Source organism: Ammospiza caudacuta, chromosome 12 (genome assembly GCF_027887145.1).
Source record: "Ammospiza caudacuta isolate bAmmCau1 chromosome 12, bAmmCau1.pri, whole genome shotgun sequence".
NCBI lineage: Eukaryota > Metazoa > Chordata > Aves > Passeriformes > Passerellidae > Ammospiza > Ammospiza caudacuta.
The window spans coordinates 21,324,227-21,346,237 of record NC_080604.1 but is presented as its reverse complement, the minus strand read 5'-3'; the positions used below and the strand labels follow the sequence as shown (position 1 = coordinate 21,346,237).

Here is a 22,011-nt window from a genome sequence, read left to right as displayed (position 1 = left end):
AGCTTGGCCAGGTGTGTTGTCCCCTTCCCACCACGGCTGGAGTCAGGGACAGGGTGAGGGACAGGGTGACACCTCCAGCCCAAAGAGCCTCGGCAGGAGGGGAGCCACCCCTGTGCTCCCCGTGTGTGCAGCACCCCAGCACCTCCCCGGGCATTCCACATTCCTGCAAAGGAAAGGGCACTCTGGCACCTTCAGGACAGAGAAAAAACTTGCATGTGAGTGCAGGGTTTGATGGTGAGATAAGCACCTTGTGAGTGCCCTCTCACTTGGGATGACTGTTCACAGCTGATTCACCTCCCTCCATTACCCCTCTCCACCATCCTTAGGGCCTGGTTCCCAAACTTCAGCCCAAGGCCGCCAAGTGTTCTCTGGCTCCATCACTGTACAGTGCATCTCTTAAATGACTGTGCTAAACCCCTCGAGCTGTTACTCCCCAACAAGACCATCACAAAGAACCCCAAGAGGCAGAAGAGAACCTGCACGTTCCGAGTGCCTGTGCCTCTGGAGGTGTCGGGACTCTCCCCTCCTGTTGGCAAATCCAGCTCTGCAGTAACCCACATACATGGCCTGACTCCTGGTCTTGTGCCCTGATCACAAGATGATCTCTCCCTGTGCAAGAGCACCGGGGGCGAGGGATGAAGCATCCCTTGTGTTGCCCAACACTCCCCACGGCCGTGCTGCTCTCAGGCCTTGGGACATGGCCAGCAGCCAGACCCTGCACAAGGACGCAGTTCCCAGGCAGCTCCGAGCCTCCAAGGGCTCCCACTCCCACCTTGGTAATCCCCAATTTTCACAGCACGGATTTGGGACTGAGGTGAACCTCGGCCAGGCAAGTCTGCATCAAAGCAATTTCAGCTCTGGCCATGGGAATCTTGTTTTAGGGGGAAAAAACCAAGATAGCATCCTGGAAATTAAATACAACTTCCTGTATTCCCTTTTTCTTCTCCTGAGGCCAGGAAGGCCCCACTGCATTCTTGACAAATACAAATGCAATAAACCAAACTCATTTATGTGAGCCTACAGTAAGGATTCAATATCAAGATAAATTTTACTCAATGGAGCATCTTTATAAACTGAAATCCTGTGAATTCATCTTTTCAGGATATCCCCATTTCCCACCTTGCTCTAAAGCCCACTGGGAAATTTGGATCAGATCTGAGTGGGGACTCAGCCTGCAAACTGCAGCACACCAGTCAGAGTCCTGGGGTACTGAGGCCAAACTGGTGAGAACTGGGGAGCCCAGCCTGCTGTCCCTCCTCTGTGCATGCATTGCTGGCACTGCACAGCAGCACAGATGCTCAGAGCTTTCAGGTGCCACAGACAGACCTGCTCCTGCTTTGGTTCTGATTCCTGTCTTAATCAAAGTTTTGAAACTGTCTCAAGATAAAATAATGATCTCTAGATGAAGCAATGATCTACAGAGCAGAAGCAAAGCCAAGGACTGTGCTGGTGGTGCTGATGCTCTGGGTCAGGTGTTTGCTGTGCCTGTACATTCACACTTTGAGGAGTCATTCCCTGTCTTGCTGAACTGCTTTCATGCAGTGTTAATATTTCTTGAGCATCCTGGATCTTTACTCCACATTCTTTCTCATTCCTTCTGTGATTAACAATGGCCCTCTCCAGAAGCAGATAATTTGAAGATACAAATGGTATATTGATCACATTTTTACTGATCTGAACTGGACTGTCTCCTGAGGAGACAGACACCATGGCTCTGCATTACCCTGCTTTCCCCTGCTTGGCTTGACCCATTTTCCCCTCTCTTTCCCGCACAATCAAATCCTGCAACTAACCTTTAAGGCTTCCTTAGGCTTTATTTTGTTCCTATTAACCTTCTGCTTCTCTGGATAATTCTGCAGCCAAGAGTAGGTGTGACTCCCACGGCACAAGTCTCGCTGTGCTGTTGACTCATGTGCTGTGCTCAGCCAGCTCCTGGGATGGGAGGCTTATGCAACCTAGCGAGGTCTCCCGGAGCATATGCTGCTCTGGAGCTGCGAGATGCCGCCGTGTTCTCCTGCTGGATGTGCCCGTGGGCTGCACACGCTGCCAAGCAGCCCTGGCTGTGCCCCGAGCACGCACGCAGGGTCCCCCCACACACGTTTCACAGGCTCCCCCCTCCTCCAGAGCCAAACACCAAATATCTGTGCAGGGTAGGGGTGGCTGTGCAGCTGCTGCCTGCCCTGGGCTCCGGGAGCCCCCAGCGAGGAGCCCTCCCCGCGTTTTTAAAGGGCACTCAGCTCCAAACAGAGATTATATAAAGTGAACTTAACAGACGGTCAGATTTGGCCTGGCATGTTGGGAGGGTTCTCACAGATTTTTTTTTTTAGGAGGGAAACTAGCAAGACATGTGGTGAAAAACACCCTATAGCTTGTAACTCCTGTCTCTGAGATCCAGCCATCTGTTCCCATGAACTTCAAGTGAGAAGCAGCCACCATTTTGAAGGCAGACACTTTAAAAAGTGAGAGGATCCAGCCCTCGATTCCTTGGGCAGAAAGCAGCTCCAGTGCCTGTCAGAAAGGGCAGTGCACAAACTGCGAATCTCTCTGGGCAAGAGCATCCTCCCTGCACAGCTCAGCTAAAATAATAGAAACACAGGATGGTTTGGGCTGGAAGGGACTTTAAAGCTCATTTCATTTTCCATCTCTATGCCATGGGCAGGGACACTTTCCACTATCCCAGACTGCTCCAAGCCTTGTCCAACCTGGCCTTGAACACTTCCAGGGATGAGGCAGCGACAGCCTCTCTGAGAAACCTGTGCAGGGTCTCACCACCCTCACAAGAAAAAATTTCTTCCTAATACTAATTTAATCTCCCCTCTTTTAGTTTGAAACCATTCCTTGTCCTAGCACCACCTGTCTGTGTAAATTCCTGACTCTCTGGTCCCCCATGGAGCAGGGAGTGAGCTGGGCTGATGTTAGGAGTGGGAAGCCAGGACTGGCACGGGCAGGGCCCTGGCACCCCTGGCAGCAGCTGGGGCTGAGCGAGGCAGAGCTGCGCAGGTCACAGCAGCCCCTGCGCGACTCGCTGCCACCCAGCCCATAAACTCACCAGATTCATAAACACACAAATAAAACCTCCTGAAAAGCCCTGCTAGGGAAAGGACAAACCCATCTCCTGCAGTGCAGCCCGCTGGGCTCTGAAGGCAGGATTTCCCAGAGCGAGCTGAAAAGCCCAGTTTGGGGCGAGGTGTCACCACGTCACCACAGCCCTTGCTGGAACTCCTGCTGGAAGGCAGCTGAAACATTAACCTGGGCTGGCCGTGGCACCTTTCCCAACAGGAGATGGAAGCCAGCAGCTGCTGATATGGAAAGCAACTGTTGGAGCGCCGAGCACTGACACATGCGATCGCACGGCTCCTGCAAACGTGCTGCAGGAAATGACTAAACATTGAGTGCTTGTTATTGAGCAGGATTCCTGGAGACACGTAGGTGGTGTGGACAGCGTGGTATGTGCATTAAAGTGCAATTTAGGTCAATGATTCTTTGAAAGGACCGTTCTCCCTTTTTTCTCCCCCCTTTCTCCCTTCAGGGACGTTTGCTATTCAAAGATTAACTTTTCCAGCTTTTTTTCCCAAACAGTTCCCATCAGCTCTAAACAAAATTAAAAAGGGGGGAAAGACAGTAAAACTTGCCCTGGTTTAACATTGAAATCTCTCTGCAATTTTTTCCTCATTTTAGCTGTTTTTAATGGTAAAACAGGGTTCCAAAGAAACATTAGAGTGAACAGTGCGTGTTCAGACAAAACCAATCCTATTTCACGAGGTGTCTGAGTCTCACTCTCTAACAGGTGAACCCAAAACGAGAGCCAGCCCTGGAGGGACTGGACAGATTCAGGCTGTGGGAAATGTCAGCACAGCTCCAGCTCACGCTGGGGCGTGCCAGGGCTGTGATCCACCTTTTCCATGGACCCTCCCGTGCCCAGCGGTTCCTGAAGCATCTCCAAGAATGTGAGGCGGTGCCTCCAGCACTGCCCTGGCACCCAGAGACCTCATCAGGAAACACCAACCTTCCCCAAAAGCTGCTAAAAGCTGCACAAATCCATCCTTATATCACTGATCATATTTGCATTACTGCACAGAAAATCAGAGTCCCACAGAGCCAATGGCTCCCTGCCCTCTTTGGGGACACAGGGACTCGGGGCTGAGGCTGCCATGGAAAGCACTGCAGGACTGCAGGGTGTTCACCCGCACAGCCACGAGACCCACGGTGTCCTCCCCACCACTGAGGGACTCTGACGCTGCTTTCAGTGGGAATCAGGGAAATCCCAGCCTGGGATCACTGGGATGTCTGCAGTAGGGCTGGGGGAAGGGAGCTGGGTGTGCTGCAGGACAGGCCTCTAACGCAGGCATCACTATAGAAAAGGTCTCCTTGCTAAAGAGAAATAAATTATTGATGGCAATGCAATTTCCTGCAGTGAGAAACTCCAAAGACCCTTTCCAAACAGGAATGAGACCTGGCAGAATACTGCTCTTCTCAGGCCACCTACTTTTTTTTTTTTTCCACCCAAGAACCAGCTAAACAAAATCCCAAGAAAAGCTCATTTGTATCCATTTAATGATTTAATCAATAGCTCTGCTTTCAAAGCTCCTCCTCACCCTCACTCCAGCAAAGCCTGGTGTCCCACACATCCTTGGATATCCAGAGGACAGCAGAGAATTTTAGTGGGCAACTGTTACAGGAGTTAAATAAAAAAAAAAAAATTCAGTTAAAAAGGCATTAAATTAAGGGGTCAGAGCAAGAGGGAACAAGAGCTGGAAGCCTCACCAAGGCTGACCTGAGCATTTGGGTACAAAAGTGGCTTTGAGGAGGGCAAGCATGGCTCTGGGGTGCCCAGGTTGTCCCAGGGTCCCTCCAAAGGCCCCAAGGGCTGTGCAGGTGCAGGGTGGGCAGCGAGCAGGGCGGGCACGAGGGTGTTCAGGGGATTGTCACCTCCAGCAGCCTCGTGCCCCGGGCATGAACCTGTCCCCTCCTGACCCAGCAGATCCCAGCACCAGCTGAGTCACGCAGACGTTTAACGGCGCCACTGGCCAGTGGCTGCTGCTGCTATTGAACCAGGAGAGGGACCACAACAAACCAGAAGTGCTGATAATTTAAAAAAGCTTTTTCCTTGCTTTTGCCTGTCTCTCCAAGTGTTTCCTGCACACATTTGGAGTGGGGGGATGCCTGTGGCTGACTCCAAAGTGCTGCTAATGGTGGCCAGGCACTGCTTCTCTACCAGTGAACATTTTCTGGGAAAAAAATTTCAAATAATTGGGAAATGTCTGCTGAATTTGAGATGTGTCTCTGGAGGCTCCCATCAGCCTTGGTTAGAGGGCCTACAGGGGAGCTGGACAGGGACTTTGGACAGTGGCCTGGGGTGACAGGACAAGGGGGAATAAACTTAAGATGACTGAAGGCAGGGTTTGATTGCATATGGGGAAAAATTCTTGGCTGTGAGGGTGGTGAGGTTGCCCAGAGAAGCTGTGGCTGCCCCATCCCAGGAAGTGCCCAAGGTCAGGGAGTGAGATAAGTTTTAAAATGAAACCATTCTATGACTCATTTCCAACCCAACCATTCTATAATTTTTTGGAGTTGGGATGGGTCAGACCAATGGCAAAGGGATTGCACAAGCTACAGTTTCTGTGGAACTTCCTTGTGATAATGGGCTGCAGAAACACATTAGGTGTGCATCTCACAGGAGAGTCAAGGGGCATAAAAACCCAAAGTAAAATGCAAAAGGGCTCAAAATGACCCCTTTGATGATGCAAAACACTACATAGAACTGCCATTAGTTTTCTCACATCTCACATTTCCTTCCCCACCTTTCCCTTGCTCCCCAGTTTTGGTTTGCTCCTGATTCCCATGGCTCCTGAGGTTGGGAGCAGACAGTGGCACCACCAACCTCCCATCAGCAAGCTTTGCCTTGGCCAATTTTCCAGCACTAACTGCCTCCCAAGGCCATTTGTTCTGAGGCATAAAGCCTTTTTTTTTCTCTGGGAATTGATCTGGCAATGCTTTTGGGACTGCAGCCAGGGAAAGAGTGTCCCTATTGCTCCTTCATTACCATCACAGCTACCCGGACCTCTGCTGCCTGTCTGAGGATCTTGGCTGCAGTTCCTGAGCCTGAACAATCTTTCCAAATGCAGGGAATTCCCTTTGGATAAAGGCACAGGAGAGCTTTGACTGTCATTGCTCAAACATATTCCTTCATGTCCTTGCAGGGAGCTGCCCACACGGCTGGAGCCAGCCGGCACCTCCGGGCTGGCTCCATCAGGCTCCAACCCAGTCCAGGGCACAAACACCAATGAAACCCCCAGTGCAGATGCAGAAATCACTGTGCAGCAAAATCAAAATATAGATCGTCACTTTTTTTTCTATTAACCCACTTAAAGGTCTTACACAGCAAAAAAAAAATTTAAAAAGCATTACTGGAGAGAAAGAGGATGTGCAAATACTGAGCATCATTAAAACAGGATCAACTCATACACACGTGGTAAGGAACTCCAACATTCCCACTCCTCTTAGGGCAGGGAGAAGCTGTGGTGATCCTACAGAGTTCCTGCTGCCAGCAGCTCCTGTCCTGGTTTCTGGATCAGAGGAGCAGCATCCTTCTCTCACCTGCTCTGCCACCTCCCTGACCCTTTCCCCATCCCCTCTCATATCTCATCTGTTACTGCCATATACTTTTCTCTCTAGACACTCTGGAGCAGTTATTACTCACAGATGTAATTGCTTAGTGCTCCCTCAAGTCACAAGACATCAGAAGACATCTAAGAAGAGTTTCTCCAAGGCCCTGAGGTAAGGAGACAAAGGATGCCTTTTCCCAGGAAAACTTAAGGCAAACCATAGCTATGATGTTTAAGCCATGAAGACGTCTCGATTCCTGATTTTAAACAGGGATGACTTTGCATTAACAATAACATTGCCCTTTTTCTCAAGACCTTGAGTTTGGGTTTCACAGAATCATTTAGGTTGGGAAAGACCTCCAAGATCACCGAGCCCAACCTTTAACCCTGGGTTTGGGAGCAGGGATGGAGCAGTGAGGAGCTCACGTGCTTCCTGATAACCATGCTTGGCCACATGACTGAGCAGCACACATCCCACTCACAGCTCCTTGCCTCACACACTGATCTCTGCTTTCATCTCCCAAACATAACATGGGTGGGATCTGTTTACACTGGGTGGAAGGACGAGCGAGCGCCAAGCCGGCGACCGCAAGTGTTAGGAACTGGCAGAAAGGGCAGCAGCTGTTATGATGCAAACCTACATATTTGCCTGAAGACTCTGGCTAGGAAACCATCAGAGAAATCCAGACTGATTCATGCTCTGCACCCTCCCCAGATGACTTTCGAGAGTCACGCCAGCCCTGCTGCCACAGCTGGGGCCGTGGTGGCTGCCCCGGGCCAGCTGTTGCCACCTGAGGCACCGGGCTGGGACCACCCAGCTGCCTCCTCTGCCAGTGCCACACATCAGGTAGATTTCTCTTTAATCAGAGTTCTGAAGGAAGATATGAAATGCTGCTTTAACTAGAGCAGCAGCAGCTGAATCACAGCGGCTGAGCAAGCAAGCGGTGCCAGACAGTCCTGGTGCCTGGGGAGCGCCAGGGGAGCAGGTGAAACCAGGCAGGAACGCTCAAGGCTGCGGCACCTGCACTGCCAAATCCACCCAGCCACAGTCCCATGGCAGGGCCAGCAGAGAAATGCACAGGGACTCCCTGTTTGCTACTGGGAGTAAAACATTCTGAGCCTCATCTGTGTGACTTGATGCAGAACAAACCTCCTCATTCAAGGGACAAAAGTCAGGCAAGTGGGAGAACAGGCTCTCCAAGACATGAAATCTTGGAAATGTGGACTGAAGTTTGAGCTTATCAGAAGAAGACTGCATAAGTCAATTTACAATCTCTAAGCACCTCTTCCTCAGCCAGAGCTTCCCATTCACCCTCTTGAGGATAAGACAGAGAAATACCTCTCTAGGGGTTTTCTTAGGTTCCAATTCTACATTTGCATCTGATATTAAAAGAACAAAGCATGCTGCCTGAAGAAGCTTTCACCATCATATGTCCTGGTTTTGTCTGGGGTGGAGTTAATATTTTTTCCCAGTAGCTGATACAGTGCTGTGCTTTGGATTTAGGATAAGAGTAATGCTGATAACACTCTCATGGTTTAGTTGCTGCTGAGCAGTGTTTACATTAAGCCAAGGACTTTTTCAGCTTCTCACCCCAAAATAACTTCCCCTAAAAAGTTCATAAATATGACAGCTATCACAGATTGATGGGTGGCTCAAATTTCCCAAGACTGGCAATTGTGGTTGCCACATCTCAACTCTCAGTGAAGGAGTTTTCCCCCACTTGCTATATATCCCAGTATTCCATTGCTAGCAGCAACACTTTTGGGATCTTCTCCAAATCCTATCCAGCAACATTCTCAGACTAAGTGCCAGTCCCAGATAAATTAGTACCAATCAGCAGTACCTTCCTCCACGTCCAAAGGGCTTGACTTGTGCCTACAAGTCAGGACAGGAATCCTCAAGGGAAAAGGCCAATCCATCAGGCTTTGGGATTTGGGGTAGCCCATCCTGGAATGGGACAGGTTTTTCCCTGCCAGCTGACACAGCTACAGATCATGGCCAGCATGGTCAGACCTCAGTTCCTGGCAGGACAAACACCTCCATGGGCTGAACAGTGACTGGTTACTGCAAAGGGGGAAAAAAATGGGCTGCTCTGCAGAGAAATAGCAGCAAACCCTCCCAAATGTTCTCAGAAATGAATGAAGACTCCTTGGAATATGTGGTTTGAGTAAGACCTGCTCCAGGGTGAGTTGCTCTGTTCTGCTGGGTGGCAGAATGGCCTGTGGAGCTCTGTGTGTGACAGCAGGAGGGTGAGCAACACCACACCAGAGCCAGAGGTGGGTTTTATGCCTATATGGTACTCCCAAGATATCCTCCTTCCCCTCAGGTCATGAACAGAGTTTAGCTGCTATTTTTCTGGGGGGTTACAGCCTATTTTTCCTTCCCAGTGCTTATAACAAGACCTCTATTCACAGTAATGCCACAAACTCTCTTACCCAGTCCCAAGCAAATGGCTGAGCACGTTGCTCAACCAGAGCACAGGCAAGAAAGCCATCGGCTGACAGTCCCAAACCCTCCAGCACAGCCTTTGGAGTGGGATAGGACAGGGCCAAACACCAGCCCATGGGCACACAAAGGCCTTGGCAGCTGCTCTGCCCCCCCTGTCTGGTTTGCCTGTACGGCTGGCACAGCCCAGGGACCCCTGTGCACAGGGAATCCCTTCACCCATGGGAGTGAATGCACCAGCACTGGTGACAGAGACCCCCCAGAGGGGCTGAAAGGCTCTGGTTCTGTGCTTGGTTGTTTGAAGGGGCCTCCTGCACTGTGCCCTGGTGTTCTGCAGCCAGGGGAGCTCCGTGCCCCACTGCTGCCCACACTCCCTGGCAGGAGGCTGCCCCACTGCTCGAGCAGCTGCTGGGGATTCACACTCTGAGGGTGCTACGTGCTGTCCCCACCCAACCACGTCCCTTTGGGTCACAGGTGAATGGCATTACAGAATCCAATGCATAATAAAGAAATGCAAGATATTTCCCTATATTTCCCTCCTCCTTTCCAGCCTTGCATCAGCTTTTTCCTCCTCTCCTGCATTAACTCCAAACTCCCTCCCTCACCCTGAGAAGAGCCCCGCAGCAATGCAAGGTCTCTGGGCTCTCCAGCTTGAGGAGTTTACTGCCCACACTGGATTTATGCTGTGTTTGTTTATTTAATGGCCCAGTTAGGAAACTCAGAGTGGGATCTGTGCTTGGGATATGCACAGATCTCAGGAAGACCTGCCACAAGTGCCTGGGCAAACTCTGGCCTCCAAACCAGTGCAGCATCAGGCCAGGCTGCATTGACAAGGAAAACATGAGAACAGCACTGCTCTTCTCTGTGAGAGAAATCACCCATTTCAGCAGGGCTGTGCACAGAGCTGGGCAACCAGCACCTGGCCCTGGGCCACTGGCAGCCAGTGGTTCCCAGCCCTGTGTTCTCCATGGGCTGGCATGCCATGGGCCTCAGCCCATAGGAACAGGCTTTGCTCCTCAATTCCTGCCTCACTGCTGTGAAAACTGTGCCACAGAACTGGGGAATCACAGAAGAGTTTAGGTTGGAAGGGACCCTGTCATGGGCAGGGACACCTTCCATTATCTCAGGTTGCTCCAAGACCCATCCAAGCTTCCCTTGGCCACTTCCAGGGATGGGCAGACCCAGCTGCTCTGGGCAAGCTGTGCCAGGGTCTTACCAGTCTCTGAGTAAAGAATTTCTTCCTAACACCCACTCTAAACCCTCAAGGATGCTGGTCTCACATCTCCAGCCTTTGTAACCAGTCCATAGTGTGTCACATCCAACTCACAGGCTTTGCCAGTGTTGACAGCCCTGCTCCTCCACTTTCTGTCCCTTATGTCACAACAAACTGTCTGGACAATGCAGGAAGCATTAAGGACACTTCTCTGAGTTTTATATAAACAGAAATTTCTGTTCTGGAACTCTCTGGATGGGTTAGCTTTGCCTTACACAACACAGAGCAGCACAACCAACACAGAAAATGACAGAACCTGGCCTGTAAGCATGAAAATTCAACATGGAACAAGCGCTCCATTAACCTTCCCTGCTCTGGATTCAGGTGGTGGCCAGGCAGGCACAAGAAGAAGTTTCTCCTCTGGCCAGGAGCCAGCACTGAAGAACTGAAGAATGCCAAACCTGAGCACTTGGCTCCTGCCACACTCACACCAGCTCTGCCCCCACCTCCAAGGCCCACAACTTACTTTGATGCTATTCCGAAATCTTCTCCTCCCAGCTCCAACCAAGACTTGAAATTATTCGAGGGAGTAATGCCTCTCAGGGCAGAATGCAAATTTAAAACACTTGCCCCAAATAACAGGAGGTAGTAATTAGGCTCGAGCACTCCAAAGCAGCATCCCTCAGCTACACCCTTTCCTGACTGCTCCACTGATGTAGGACATGTGCCATGTGATGCCATGAAAACCCTGGTTGCACAAGGCTGTTTTTCTTTATCTGTATATAAATCAGCTCCCTGCTTTTAATTTTCCTCCTTTACTCTGTGCTCTGGTCTATGAGCTTTGCTCCCTGCTTGTTAAAACACTTTGCTTCTTGTTGGTCTCCCTTACCCTGGTCCCACTGTTTTGGGTTTTTTTTTAATCTGCTCGAGGTGCCTGTTTCCTTAAATAGTTCTCTCTCTCTGTCTTATTCCTTCCTCCCTTTCCTTATCATCTTTTCTTTCTCACAGTTAACCTGAGCCTCCTTCCTCTTCCCCAGGCTTTCCTGTAAGGCCATTTGCATTCTTTCTCAATCACATCAAACAGGAGATTTCAATTTAGCAGCAATCAGGAAAACACCTCAGACATCCTCAGCATGGCATCAGAGCCTCCTGCCTGCTCCTTTCCCCAAATCCCACTGAACTCTGGCTCCGTGAAGGAGGAGCTCAGCTTCCCATGGCACCGAGGTGACAGTGTCTGAGGCACTGCCATGCCCCACTGCCACCCCCAGAGCCACCAGGGAACCGTGTCCTGGCTGACCAAACCACATCCTCCTGTGCATCTCTGCAGGCCAGCAAGGGCAGCTCTGAATGAAGTGAATGATGCTGACTGCCACAGGGTGAGGGCTGAGCTTGGAGTTCACAGGGATCGGATGCCCGAGGCAAAATAACCGGGACGCAGCTACCTTACCCCGCTACTGCCCGTGCCCTCGGGGAGGAGCAGAAAGCTAAAGACAAGTCTTTACGTGACCTTTAGGAATTAGATATGTTCATTATAATCTGATTAAAATTCCTTACAAAACATTTTAAAGTTAGCTGCAGAATCAGGGAATGGTCGTGGATCTCCTCAAGCAAAGGATTTGTGTTTTAGAAATTCTACTGTTATGGTAAATCCATGAAGAAAGTGTCCAGTTGGGTTAGCGCTGCCACAAGAACCTCTGGCTCACTGCTCATCCTGACTGCCTGGTTAAAGATGGGCTGAGACTGAAATTCCAGGGAAAATAAGGCAACCTAGAAATAAATGTTTTCCAAAGGCCAGTGGAAATAAAATGAGTACGGTTTTTTATTTTCACTCTCGAATTGTTTAAGGTAGAATTTGTAGGGGAAAACATCTCCAGCCCCTCTAAATGACTCTCAGCCAAAGATGCATGTGCTGAGAAAGCAGAGGGGAAGGGAAGCAGCCCGGTGCCAATTACACCAAGCCGAGACTCCAGGACTTTTTCTTCAGGGCAGCCAGAAAATTCATTGGAGTGATGTATCAATTGCCAGAATATTTCTGAAGTTTTCTAATTCATCTGGAAGTTTACTTGCTCTGAGTATTGGGATGCTTGTCTGCGCTTTGGCTCCTTCTGTAGCCACCAGGACAGCTCGAAAACAGCTTTGTTTTAAACTGGCAGCAGAGCTCTTGAGACATCCCCCAGCAGGAGTGCGGGCTGTGCACATGCCCCGAGCCTCGCAAAGCCGGGGCAGTGCTGCTACAGCAAAGGTGGGAACATCCCTGTGCCGAGGAGGGATGTTCTCCTCTCCCGGGAGAGATGAGCTGTGTCAGCCCTGTCCTGTGCTGGACCATTCCCAAAAGGAGATGGGAGGTGTGGGGAGAGAGCTGGCTGCACCCCGGAGCGAGGGGGGGGACATGGGGCAGCGCTCCGGTCTCAGCCGCAGCTGCAGAGAGAGTTCTGAGGGAGCCCGGTTCCCGCAGCCCCGGTGCATCCCGACTGCGGGAGCAGCAGCCTCCTCCCAGCCAGCCCAGGGCTGATTTCACATCCTCCAGCCCGGCGTCCCTTCCCAAAGCTGCGGTAACTGCTGGCACGCAGTTCCTACAGCGCTGCTCCCCGACGGGTGGCCGCCCCCCGCCCGTCCCTCCCGGTGGCTGTCGGTGTATGGAGCAGGGGAAGCCCCCGGACAGGAGGAAGGCGCTTGCCCATCCCTCCCGGTGGCTGTCGGTGTATGGAGCAGGTGTATGGAGCAGGGGAAGCCCCCGGACAGGAGGAAGGCGTTTGCCCATCCCTCCCGGTTCTCTCGCTGTAGGAAGCCGAGGGAAGCCCCCGGACAGGAGGAAGGCGTTTGCCCGCTCCCCGGAGCGGGGCGCGCAGCCCCGGCAGGAAACACAGCGCACGGCGCGCTCTATTTTAATCCCTCAAGGGTCTTCTCGGGAGCGAGGCAGAGCCCGGCTGTGCAGAGTTAAGAATGAATCCCTATTTTTAGCCTGTCCTGGGTGAGGTAAGTGCGCGTGAGTCAGACGCCGGCGTGGGATGTTGCATAAGCCGGGCCTGCGCCGCAGCTCCCGGCGCACGGGGGTGAGAGGAGGAGGATGGAGGGAGCCTTCCCTCGCCGCTTCCTGGCATTGTCATTTCAAGACAGACCCTTCACGGTATTTAAATGCAGGGTTCTTTCTTCCCTCCCCACCCTCCCCGAAAAATTTAATTAGAAACAGCAGTAGGCTGGTTATGTAATGTGATTAATTGCAGCATTAGAGTGAAAAAATATAGGGCATACAGGTCTTAAAGATTCACATGCAAAGTCATGTGTGGGAGTGAGAGAGGCAAGGGTGAAACGCAAGACTTATCTGTTTGATTAGGTGCTTTTCACGGGGCAGTGATTTATTCCCTGAGTAATTTCGTCGGAGGAATCTGCAGATAGCTAAAGCAAAAGGAAAAAAAAGGGGGGGGGGGGGGGGGAAATAAACAGCCAGGAGACAACGAGGCAAAAGTGCTTTCACAGCACCTCTAAAGGTTAGTGTTGTACCTGGGAGCGGGATGTTCCCTCAGCTGCAGACCTGCCCCTTAAAGCACTCACTCACTCACACCAATAAAAATGAGGTTTTCCCCTGACTCATGATGAAGGAGCTGCAGACACTGCAGCTAGACTTTCACTGTGATGGAACGTTATTCCGGGGAACATGTGAAGCTTCAGATGAATTCTTTTCCCCCTGCCTTTTGTGAGCCTATTGGCAGGGAAGCCCCGGATTCCAGGCCAGCATTCCCTCCCACCGCTGACCTCCAGGCACCCGGCGCTGAGGGCACAGCGCTGAAAATGCTGTGCTCGCCACGGCTGTTGATTAAATCCAGCCCAGGTCAATAATGGCAAGAAGTCACCAGCATTGCTCCAGCGTCCCACACGTCCATGGCACCGCTGCAGAACAGCAGCTGTCGGGGTCTCAGTGAGCTCCTCTCTACTAAGCTGGGCTCTGCCACAACTGAGGAGGCACCGCTGGCTGGATTTAACACTGCAGCTCTTCAGAGGGAAACAACTGCTGTTAATATTCATGCAAGGGGAGAAATGAAAAGGCACAGAAGAAGGGAGCTCGTGGCAGGGTACCAAGGATGTCTCAGCAGGTTTTATCCTGTGCTCTTGCTGGGAAGAGGAGGGTTCACAGCCTGAGTGCAGCTGTTCTCACACCACAGATATTCTCCAGCATTGCCTTTATGCCAGCTATGCCTCAGCTCAATTCTGAGGCTCCACTGAATCAAGTATTAATTTGAGGCAGCCTGAGCTCCCTCTGAAGTGAAGGCTCTTCCCTCTGTGAGCTCAGTCTAGTTCTAGAAAGCTTAATTCCTGGCAGCCTTAGCTGTAAAGCCATGGCTGGAAACACAAAAACCTCCAGTCTTGTTCTCTTCTGAATAAAAACTTCATTTGTTACAGCTGTGCAATGATTTCAGAGGCTTCGGATTTGTCAAGCAGCTAAATGTCAAGATTAATTTAAAAACAGCTTTACAATTACCTTGAGTTTGCATCTTCTTTCTTGCTTTACTAATAAGCAAAACACTAAATGATTCATATTAGAAAAGAGATTTCAACAGTCTTCCCAGGGAGGCCAGGAGCTCACTCCAAGTGATAAATGCAGAAATTCCCTCCCACAAGGCTTCCAGTCCGAACTGGAGCCATAATGTGAGGGAGAGTGAGTGGGCCAAGAAGTCCCAGGCCGTGAGCTGGGTTTGTGCAGCTACACAGCCTTGCAATATTCCTCAGCTGCTTTCCTGCCTTTCTAAAACCTTTCTCTCCCTGCACATGATAGCCAAGCATGAAACACATCCCTGGAGTCAGCATTTGACTTCACCTGTCCCAATGCATGTGTTCCATATCACTTGAGCACATTTCCTTTTGTAGAACCTATTTGGAGACAATTAGAGGGACAGATCCTGAAGATGCTGCTTCCCCTGGTGAAACCTTCCCTGGAATCATTTTCCAGTGGAAACTTTTTTCCTCTCTTAGAAACTGGACAAAGAAAATTTGTTCAGGTTTCTCAGTGCTAAGTGCACAGTAAAATATCTCTTGAAGAAATCAAGATCAAAGCTCGCACAATTAGAGACAAACCAAAATCAAGGGCACCTTTACTGAAGCTCATCAAAAATATCCTTTGTACTGCTCTCCTGTGTGGCACCAAAGTCTCTTGAATACTGTGGTCTAATGAGAATGCAGCAAGGCTTTTTTCCCTCCAGTATTTTCCTTTTCCATAGTTAGCAACTGTCATAGTTTAATTAAGGGATGTCAGAGGCACGGAGCGCTGCCCCGAGATAATCAGACCCTGCTGGTAGATAACTGCTGAGGTGAAGACAGGCAGGAACAGCCACCGTGCAAGTGCCAAATCATCGAGGGAGGGCAAAGTTCAAAAATGGAACTGACAATCCTTCATTTATAGAGGTGGGAGATGCTTTTGTCAGCCTTTATGAATGGGCCCCTCCACCCATGTCTGCCTCACAACCCCTTCTGAGCTCCTGACTCCTCTCCAGCCTGTTTTTGCTCCCATGTTGTGCCTTGCAGGAAGATTCACTGCGAAGTATCTGTCACAGATGTGCTGCTGGCACAGCCCTTTCCTTGGAGCAGCCACTGACATGCCCTAAGGAAGGATCCCAGCTCCCACCCGGGCACCCCTTGGCCATGAGCCCTGTGTAACCTCACTAAGAACTGACCCCCAGCCATTCAAATCCCTGCAAAGGCTCCCACTGCCTTTAATTTAGTCTTTCAAAGCATGTACGTCCTTATTTGTTAATATTTACCAAAGCCCTTCCAGTCTACGACTCTTTGATTTTGCAACCTTTTATGATTCTCACTAGACAAAGTTTTCTTTTCCTGAAAAATAACCCAGCCCCAGCCCAACCAGCTGCATGCTCCTCTCTCCTGCTGTTTGTGCTTGCTTTCATGGGAAGGTTGGCTCTCTCTCCTTTCCCCTTTCCACCCAGGTCACTATTGATCTGATCATTCCAGCAGCAGTTTTGTGCTAACAGCTGTCTCTGAGCTGTGCCGTCCCATGAATCCATGACCTGCTAACCATCCTGATTTCTTGCTTGTTGCCCTTGCCTGGGTTCATTCACAGATCACACAACAGTTTTTCCTAGGGGTGGTCTATGCTATATTTCACTAATTACTTCTATTTCTCAACTTCTGTAGCACAACATCTTACAGGTTCCCCATCTCTTCAGAATTATATTCCAATTAATGTACAGGTACTGTATTTCCAGCAAATATTTCCTTTTAATAGAAAATATGCCCTAAAAATGGCATGCTGGAGTCCCTGAATAAGTTCATCAACACAAAGTGCTCTGATGAAGATGGCTGGATGGGGCTCAGGTCTAGGTTCAATCCCTATTCCCGATGAAGAGCCCACCAGCCACACAGAAATAAAAGAAAACCTCTCTTTGGAATTATAACACCTTGTACAAATTTCCCTTGTACAAATGGCACTGGGGACAATGCCAGCATGGGGCTACAGCATTTTCAGACTCCAGGTGAAGCAAGATGGATAATTTTTCTTGGATCCTGGCTGATCCCTCACTGCATTATTAACAAACAGCTGTATTTTGACCATCTTTGATGTAAACCTTATCTGACCCAGTGGTGAGGTTCTTCAAGTGAGACCACCCCACAGAGGTCCCTGGGTGAGGGGTTCAGAAAATAATTGTGAGTAACAAAGAGGAGCCAAATTAATTCCTTCACTCTGAAGAATGGTGTGTGTCTTCTGAGCCAGGAAATAAAAGGATTTCCATGGCATTCCTGTACAAAAGTATTAATGATTTCATTTCCGTGAAACCAGCTGCATAAAAAATTCTGTGGCTTTCCCAATAAAGTGTGATAGAACCAAGCCCCCATACTGCTTAATTGCACTTATTAGCAAGCCAATTGTCTGTCACATTTATTTTGTTATGCGAGCCATGTTTTGTCAGAAAGAGCAAGAGATTTCTAATCAAAATTGTAATAATCACAAGACAGATTTTTGAAGGGCACAACTTCACCCAAACAAGCACATTTGTCATCACTGAGGACACAGAAGAGGTGGCTGTATCTTGGTACATGAAAACAGCTGGTTGTATAAAGATTTATTTTCCCCATCCTATTGTGACTCTAATGCATTTGCAGACCTGCTTGATGGACCTTGGGGTGAGCCTGGGGCTCAGGTCCCTGCCCACGTGAGGGGAGTCACAACGCACAGCACATAAATCATTGACAGACACACAGATTTATGTGCTCAAAGACTGTCACGTTGCTTCTTTTCCAGCTGGGACAGCTGCATGTCTCTCTCCCTGTCCCACCAAAGTTCAGCCCCACAGCCCTTCTCTGTCCGGAGAGCCTGGTCCAGCACGGACGTGCTCGGCAAGCCGCGGGCAGAGGTCACAGCAGTGCTGCCTCCCAGCAGACGTGCTGTTCCCAGTGGACTCTGGCCTCTCCTCACTGCCATACCACCCAGTCATTGCCCACAAGGTGCCTGGCACGAACATTTCCTAGGCTGCAGAAAGAACCGCGACTGAACTTTCCTTCCAGACGTTTATCTTAATAACCTACACACATCCTTAGTACACTGCCCTGCTCTTGTTTGTTGTATGAATATTCCAGATGATCACAAAGGTTGTCCAACACTCTCCACCATAAATCCTCTGTCTCAAGCTGATTACAACTTTGTAAAGGTTCACTGGCTCTCTCTGCCAAGGAAGCAAGGGGGCAGGGATATTTTATCCATGCTAAAATAATTCTAAAATAGTTTTTTGTGGAAAGGTTTGATGCCGACATGCCAACAAAACCTGGCAGCGGAGAGAAGGGTTAGTTCTGCCATCTTAACGAGGTCGTTGACCTGATAAGCTAATAACTGATAAGCTTCCGAGAAGCTGCAGTTGTTGCATTTCTCAGCAGAGGTTTGATAGATGCTCCCAGCTGAATTCCCCAAGAATCTCATCACTGTGAGGGCCAGTGGGCTCTCCTCTGCAACTGCAGATGCTCTGGGCTCAGCCTGGGCACTTGGGCTGAAGATGGGATATTCCTTGTTTTCCTAGGGATCTTTGGGGGTGGAAGCTGCCCCACTCAAGCACCAGGAGGACAACACCTGCACTTGTGTGCGAGAAACTGCAATTTGTTTTAGCTCAAACTAATTTTTTTTTTCAGAAACTGGTAGAGAGCAGTAGGGCTGGAAGGGAGATTGCGGGCCAGACAAGGATGTAAGCGCAAGCAGCCATGAGAGGGGAAGGCAGAGGAACAGGCTGAAAGATAAAGACCTGATGGGCTCAAGCCCAATGTCTGGCAGTTCCCTTTCAGAGCTTCAACCAGATCCTTAATCTTCTAACTCCCACTGCACTTCCACTAGCTGCAAGTGTCCATGAAACCTTCTGGCCCCATGCAAAAAGCTGCGAGAGCATGGCTGACTGCCCCACAGGTGGCTTGAGGCATGTGGGTCTCCCAGCCACAGGCAACACCCCGAGTTACAAAGGTAAAGCAGCACACTGAGTTCTTGCTCGTTAAGAAGCACCCTCCGCTCTGCTCACCGGCTAGACAGGGCTCCGTGCAAAAAGCAGGAGATGAATATCTAATAAGGCTTCTAATCCATGGCCAGAGATAAACCAAATTAATTTTGCACAGGCATCTCTTTTCAGTCCCGGACTTGGCAGCCACAGAATTGGCCTTTGAGGAATGTTTCATGTCTGTGCTTTAATCATTTGGGGCTTCACTGTGCCAGCTGTAGTACAAGTGGGGACAATAATGACCAAGGAGACATTTATGTGGGGCAAAATAGACCCAGCAGCCACTTTTGTGTAGTAAAAAAAAAAAAATCCAGGTGGGTACAAGAGGCAGGAGGACACTGAGGTACCACAGGTGGGTGAGGGATGGTCACTAATGACTCATGGAGGCAATTTAGAGATTACATGGAAACCCCAGAGCAGCCTTCCAGTATCTGAAGTGGGCTAGAGAGAAGCTGGAGAGGGACCCCACCATGACCTGTAGTGACAGGACAAGGAATAATGGGTACAAATCAAAACAGGGAAAATTTAGTTTAGATACTGCAAAGTACTTCTTCCCTGTGAGGGTCGGGAGGCACTGGCACAAGTTGCCCAGGGAAGCTGTGGCTGCGCCATCCCTGAAAGCATCCAAGGATGGATGCTTGGAGCAACCTGGGGCAGTGGGAGGTGCCGCTGCCCATGGCAGGCACGGACAGGATTTAAGGTCCCTTCCAACCCCTTAACATTCTATGATTCCATGAATTTGGAAAGGACAGTGAGCGTCCCTTGCGCGCAGCACACGCAGCGAGGCAGCGCTGAGGCCGCTCACACACACGCGTAGGTGTGAAGAAGGAAATGTCACATTCATTTTACACCGTTTCCCACGCTCTTCCATCAGCAGGATCGCTGCCCGGCCGGGACATCCACTGTGTCCCCGGGGAGCGGAATTCACACCATTTCTGAGGGGGGGTGAGGTGAGGGCTGAGCGGTGTGCGGCTGCCCGGGGCCGGGCCGGGCCGGCTGTGAGGGTGCTTTCCCCGCGGCATGGCCCGTGAGGGGCGGGCGCCGTGTGACTGCCCCGGGGCCGGGCCGCTGTGCAGACACGTTTGCCCCGGCGCGGTCCGTGAGGGGCGGACCGGGCCGGCTCTGAGGGCACGTTGGCCCCGGCGCGGTCCGTGAGGGGCGGACCGGGCCGGCTCTGAGGGCACGTTGGCCCCAGCGCGGTCCGTGAGGGGCGGGCGCTGCGCGGCCCCGAGCCGCCCCCGCGGCGGCCCCTGAGGGCGGGCCGGGCCGTGCGGGGCGTGCCGGGCCGTGCGGGGCGGGCTCGCCCGGGCCATGCGGAGCGGAACGTGACGGGGCCGCGCCGCCGGGGGAGCGGAGGAAGCGCCGCCTCTCGCCCGGCCAAGCCCCGGCTCCGCACGGGGACGGGCGGGCGGCCAAGGCGTGTCGCGGGCGTGCGGACAGCCGGCTCCCGTCCTGTTTCCCTCCCTCCCGTCAGCCCGGCCCCCGCGGGCACGGCCCGTGTCCGCCCGCCTTCCTGCCGCCCCCGCCGCCGCCTGGCAGCCGCCCCGCGGGGCTTTCCAGCGCCGCCGCCGCGCCCGGCACGGGGGGGCCAAAAGGCGAGAAAAGCCCCCAAACCACGAGCTGCGCCAGCCGCGGGGCCAGGAGCGCCTTCGGCCGAGCCCCGGTCGGGGCTGGGGACGGACGGGGTGCAGGTAGCGGCTGCTGCGCATCACCGTCCGTCCCCCGGAGCCCGCCACCAGCCCCGCTGTTCTCAGCCATTCTAAGATAAAATAAAAACACAGCACTGCTGGATTTTCGTTTCGGGGCTGCCTCATGGACAGGGATGTCACCCGCAGCCCCGAGAGTGATCCCGGGCTCCCGCTAGCTTTCGACGCGCCCGCTGTGCCGATCCCGCACAGCGCCGATGCCCGAAATCCCGAATTCCCCGCCCAGCGGAGCGGCTCTGTGCCTTCGGAAATGTTGAGCTCACCTTTTGCTAAGCACACTCCCCGGGGATTTCGGGAGGTGCAGCAGGCATTTAAAATAGAAGAACATATGAAATCTTGTTCTTTCCAAAAGGCCTAAGCGTGCACTTGCATAATATTCAAGTGTTATCCCTGTAATTACGTTAGATTTTACTTTTCACAATATTAAAAAAAAAGAAGTTCAGTCAGAACTTCACTCTGCAGAAACTAATATTTCTTATTTTTAACATTTTATAGATTTTATAGATAATATTTTACTTTAAAAATTTAAAACACTGCTTCTCAAGCTGTTACCTTGCAGTTTATTTATCAGTGCAGACCTGCACTTACTAGGGATCTGACTGATCCACTGAACTCGGGCTTGCAAGGACAATGTGATTTTCCAGATTTTATTATGTTGGGACTTATATATCTGGAACCCAGTGGGCAATTTATGGCTGCAACATCACGCCTGATGTGCCAGTGCCATTAGTGGCATTCTGGGCTGGTCTTAAATGCTTCATCTGTCCCAGTCAGTGCATTATAGTGGTTCAGCAGAAACTGGTAATTTAGCACAATCGATGCCTTGCTTCCTTGAAGAAAGAAACCTTTCAGAGTTTTTAATTCAATGTCTCTTAATCTGCTGGAGGTATTGTATTTCCCCAATATAATCCTGAAAAAACCAGTTGTTCTTAAATAAAATATGCTTAATATATAAGCAATACCTTAAGTAAAAGTTGAGCCCTGACAGGGCACAGAGAGATACGATCTCTCTTTAAAACAATTTGAAATGCAGTCCAAATGTGTTCATGTTTGTTCCAGTAATGAGGGAAAGGTGGTGGTGGTTAACAAGAACCAAGAGAAAAACCCCCGGCACAGTCATTTTTAAAGTCAAACCGAGGTCGTGCCAAGCCGAGAGGGAAAATGTTTTCTGCTGTATTTTCACATGACATCGAGGGGGTTGGAGAGGATGCTGCTGCCTCGCCCCGGCACCAGGAGCATCCGTGGGTTAAACCCGAGTGTTCTGTGATGGGTGGCCTTGGCCAGCTGGATGCAAGGAGGGGTCTGGGTACATACATATATAAATATATATATATATATATATACACACACCATTAAAAAGTGAGTTAACTACAACATAGGGATTCTTACATTAAATAAAATTTTTAAGTGCATCAACAAATGGTTACTGCAAGTCCCAGTGACTTTCCCAAAAACCTTTTCATTTCATTGTACCAATTCTTCTATTCCCACTTTTTATAGCACGTGTATCTTCAGAATGAGCAGGAAGCTTTTTCCATAGTGCAAGAGATGGCGAATCCAA

At 50.7% G+C, this 22,011-nt stretch overlaps 1 protein-coding gene across 1 annotated transcript in view; it reads left to right on the top strand.

Annotated features, from left to right (window-relative positions):
• The window catches only part of LOC131562946 (spidroin-2-like), a 28,914-nt gene extending 15,675 nt beyond the window's left edge, over nt 1-13,239 (top strand). The window contains exons 6-9 of the mRNA XM_058812748.1: nt 6,201-6,315; nt 7,321-7,452; nt 11,302-11,309; nt 12,720-13,239. Of these exons, the coding sequence (XP_058668731.1) occupies nt 6,201-6,315; nt 7,321-7,452; nt 11,302-11,309; nt 12,720-13,239 (775 nt within the window). The remainder of the gene's footprint in view (nt 1-6,200; nt 6,316-7,320; nt 7,453-11,301; nt 11,310-12,719) is intronic.
• The last annotated feature ends 8,772 nt before the right edge of the window (nt 13,240-22,011 follow it).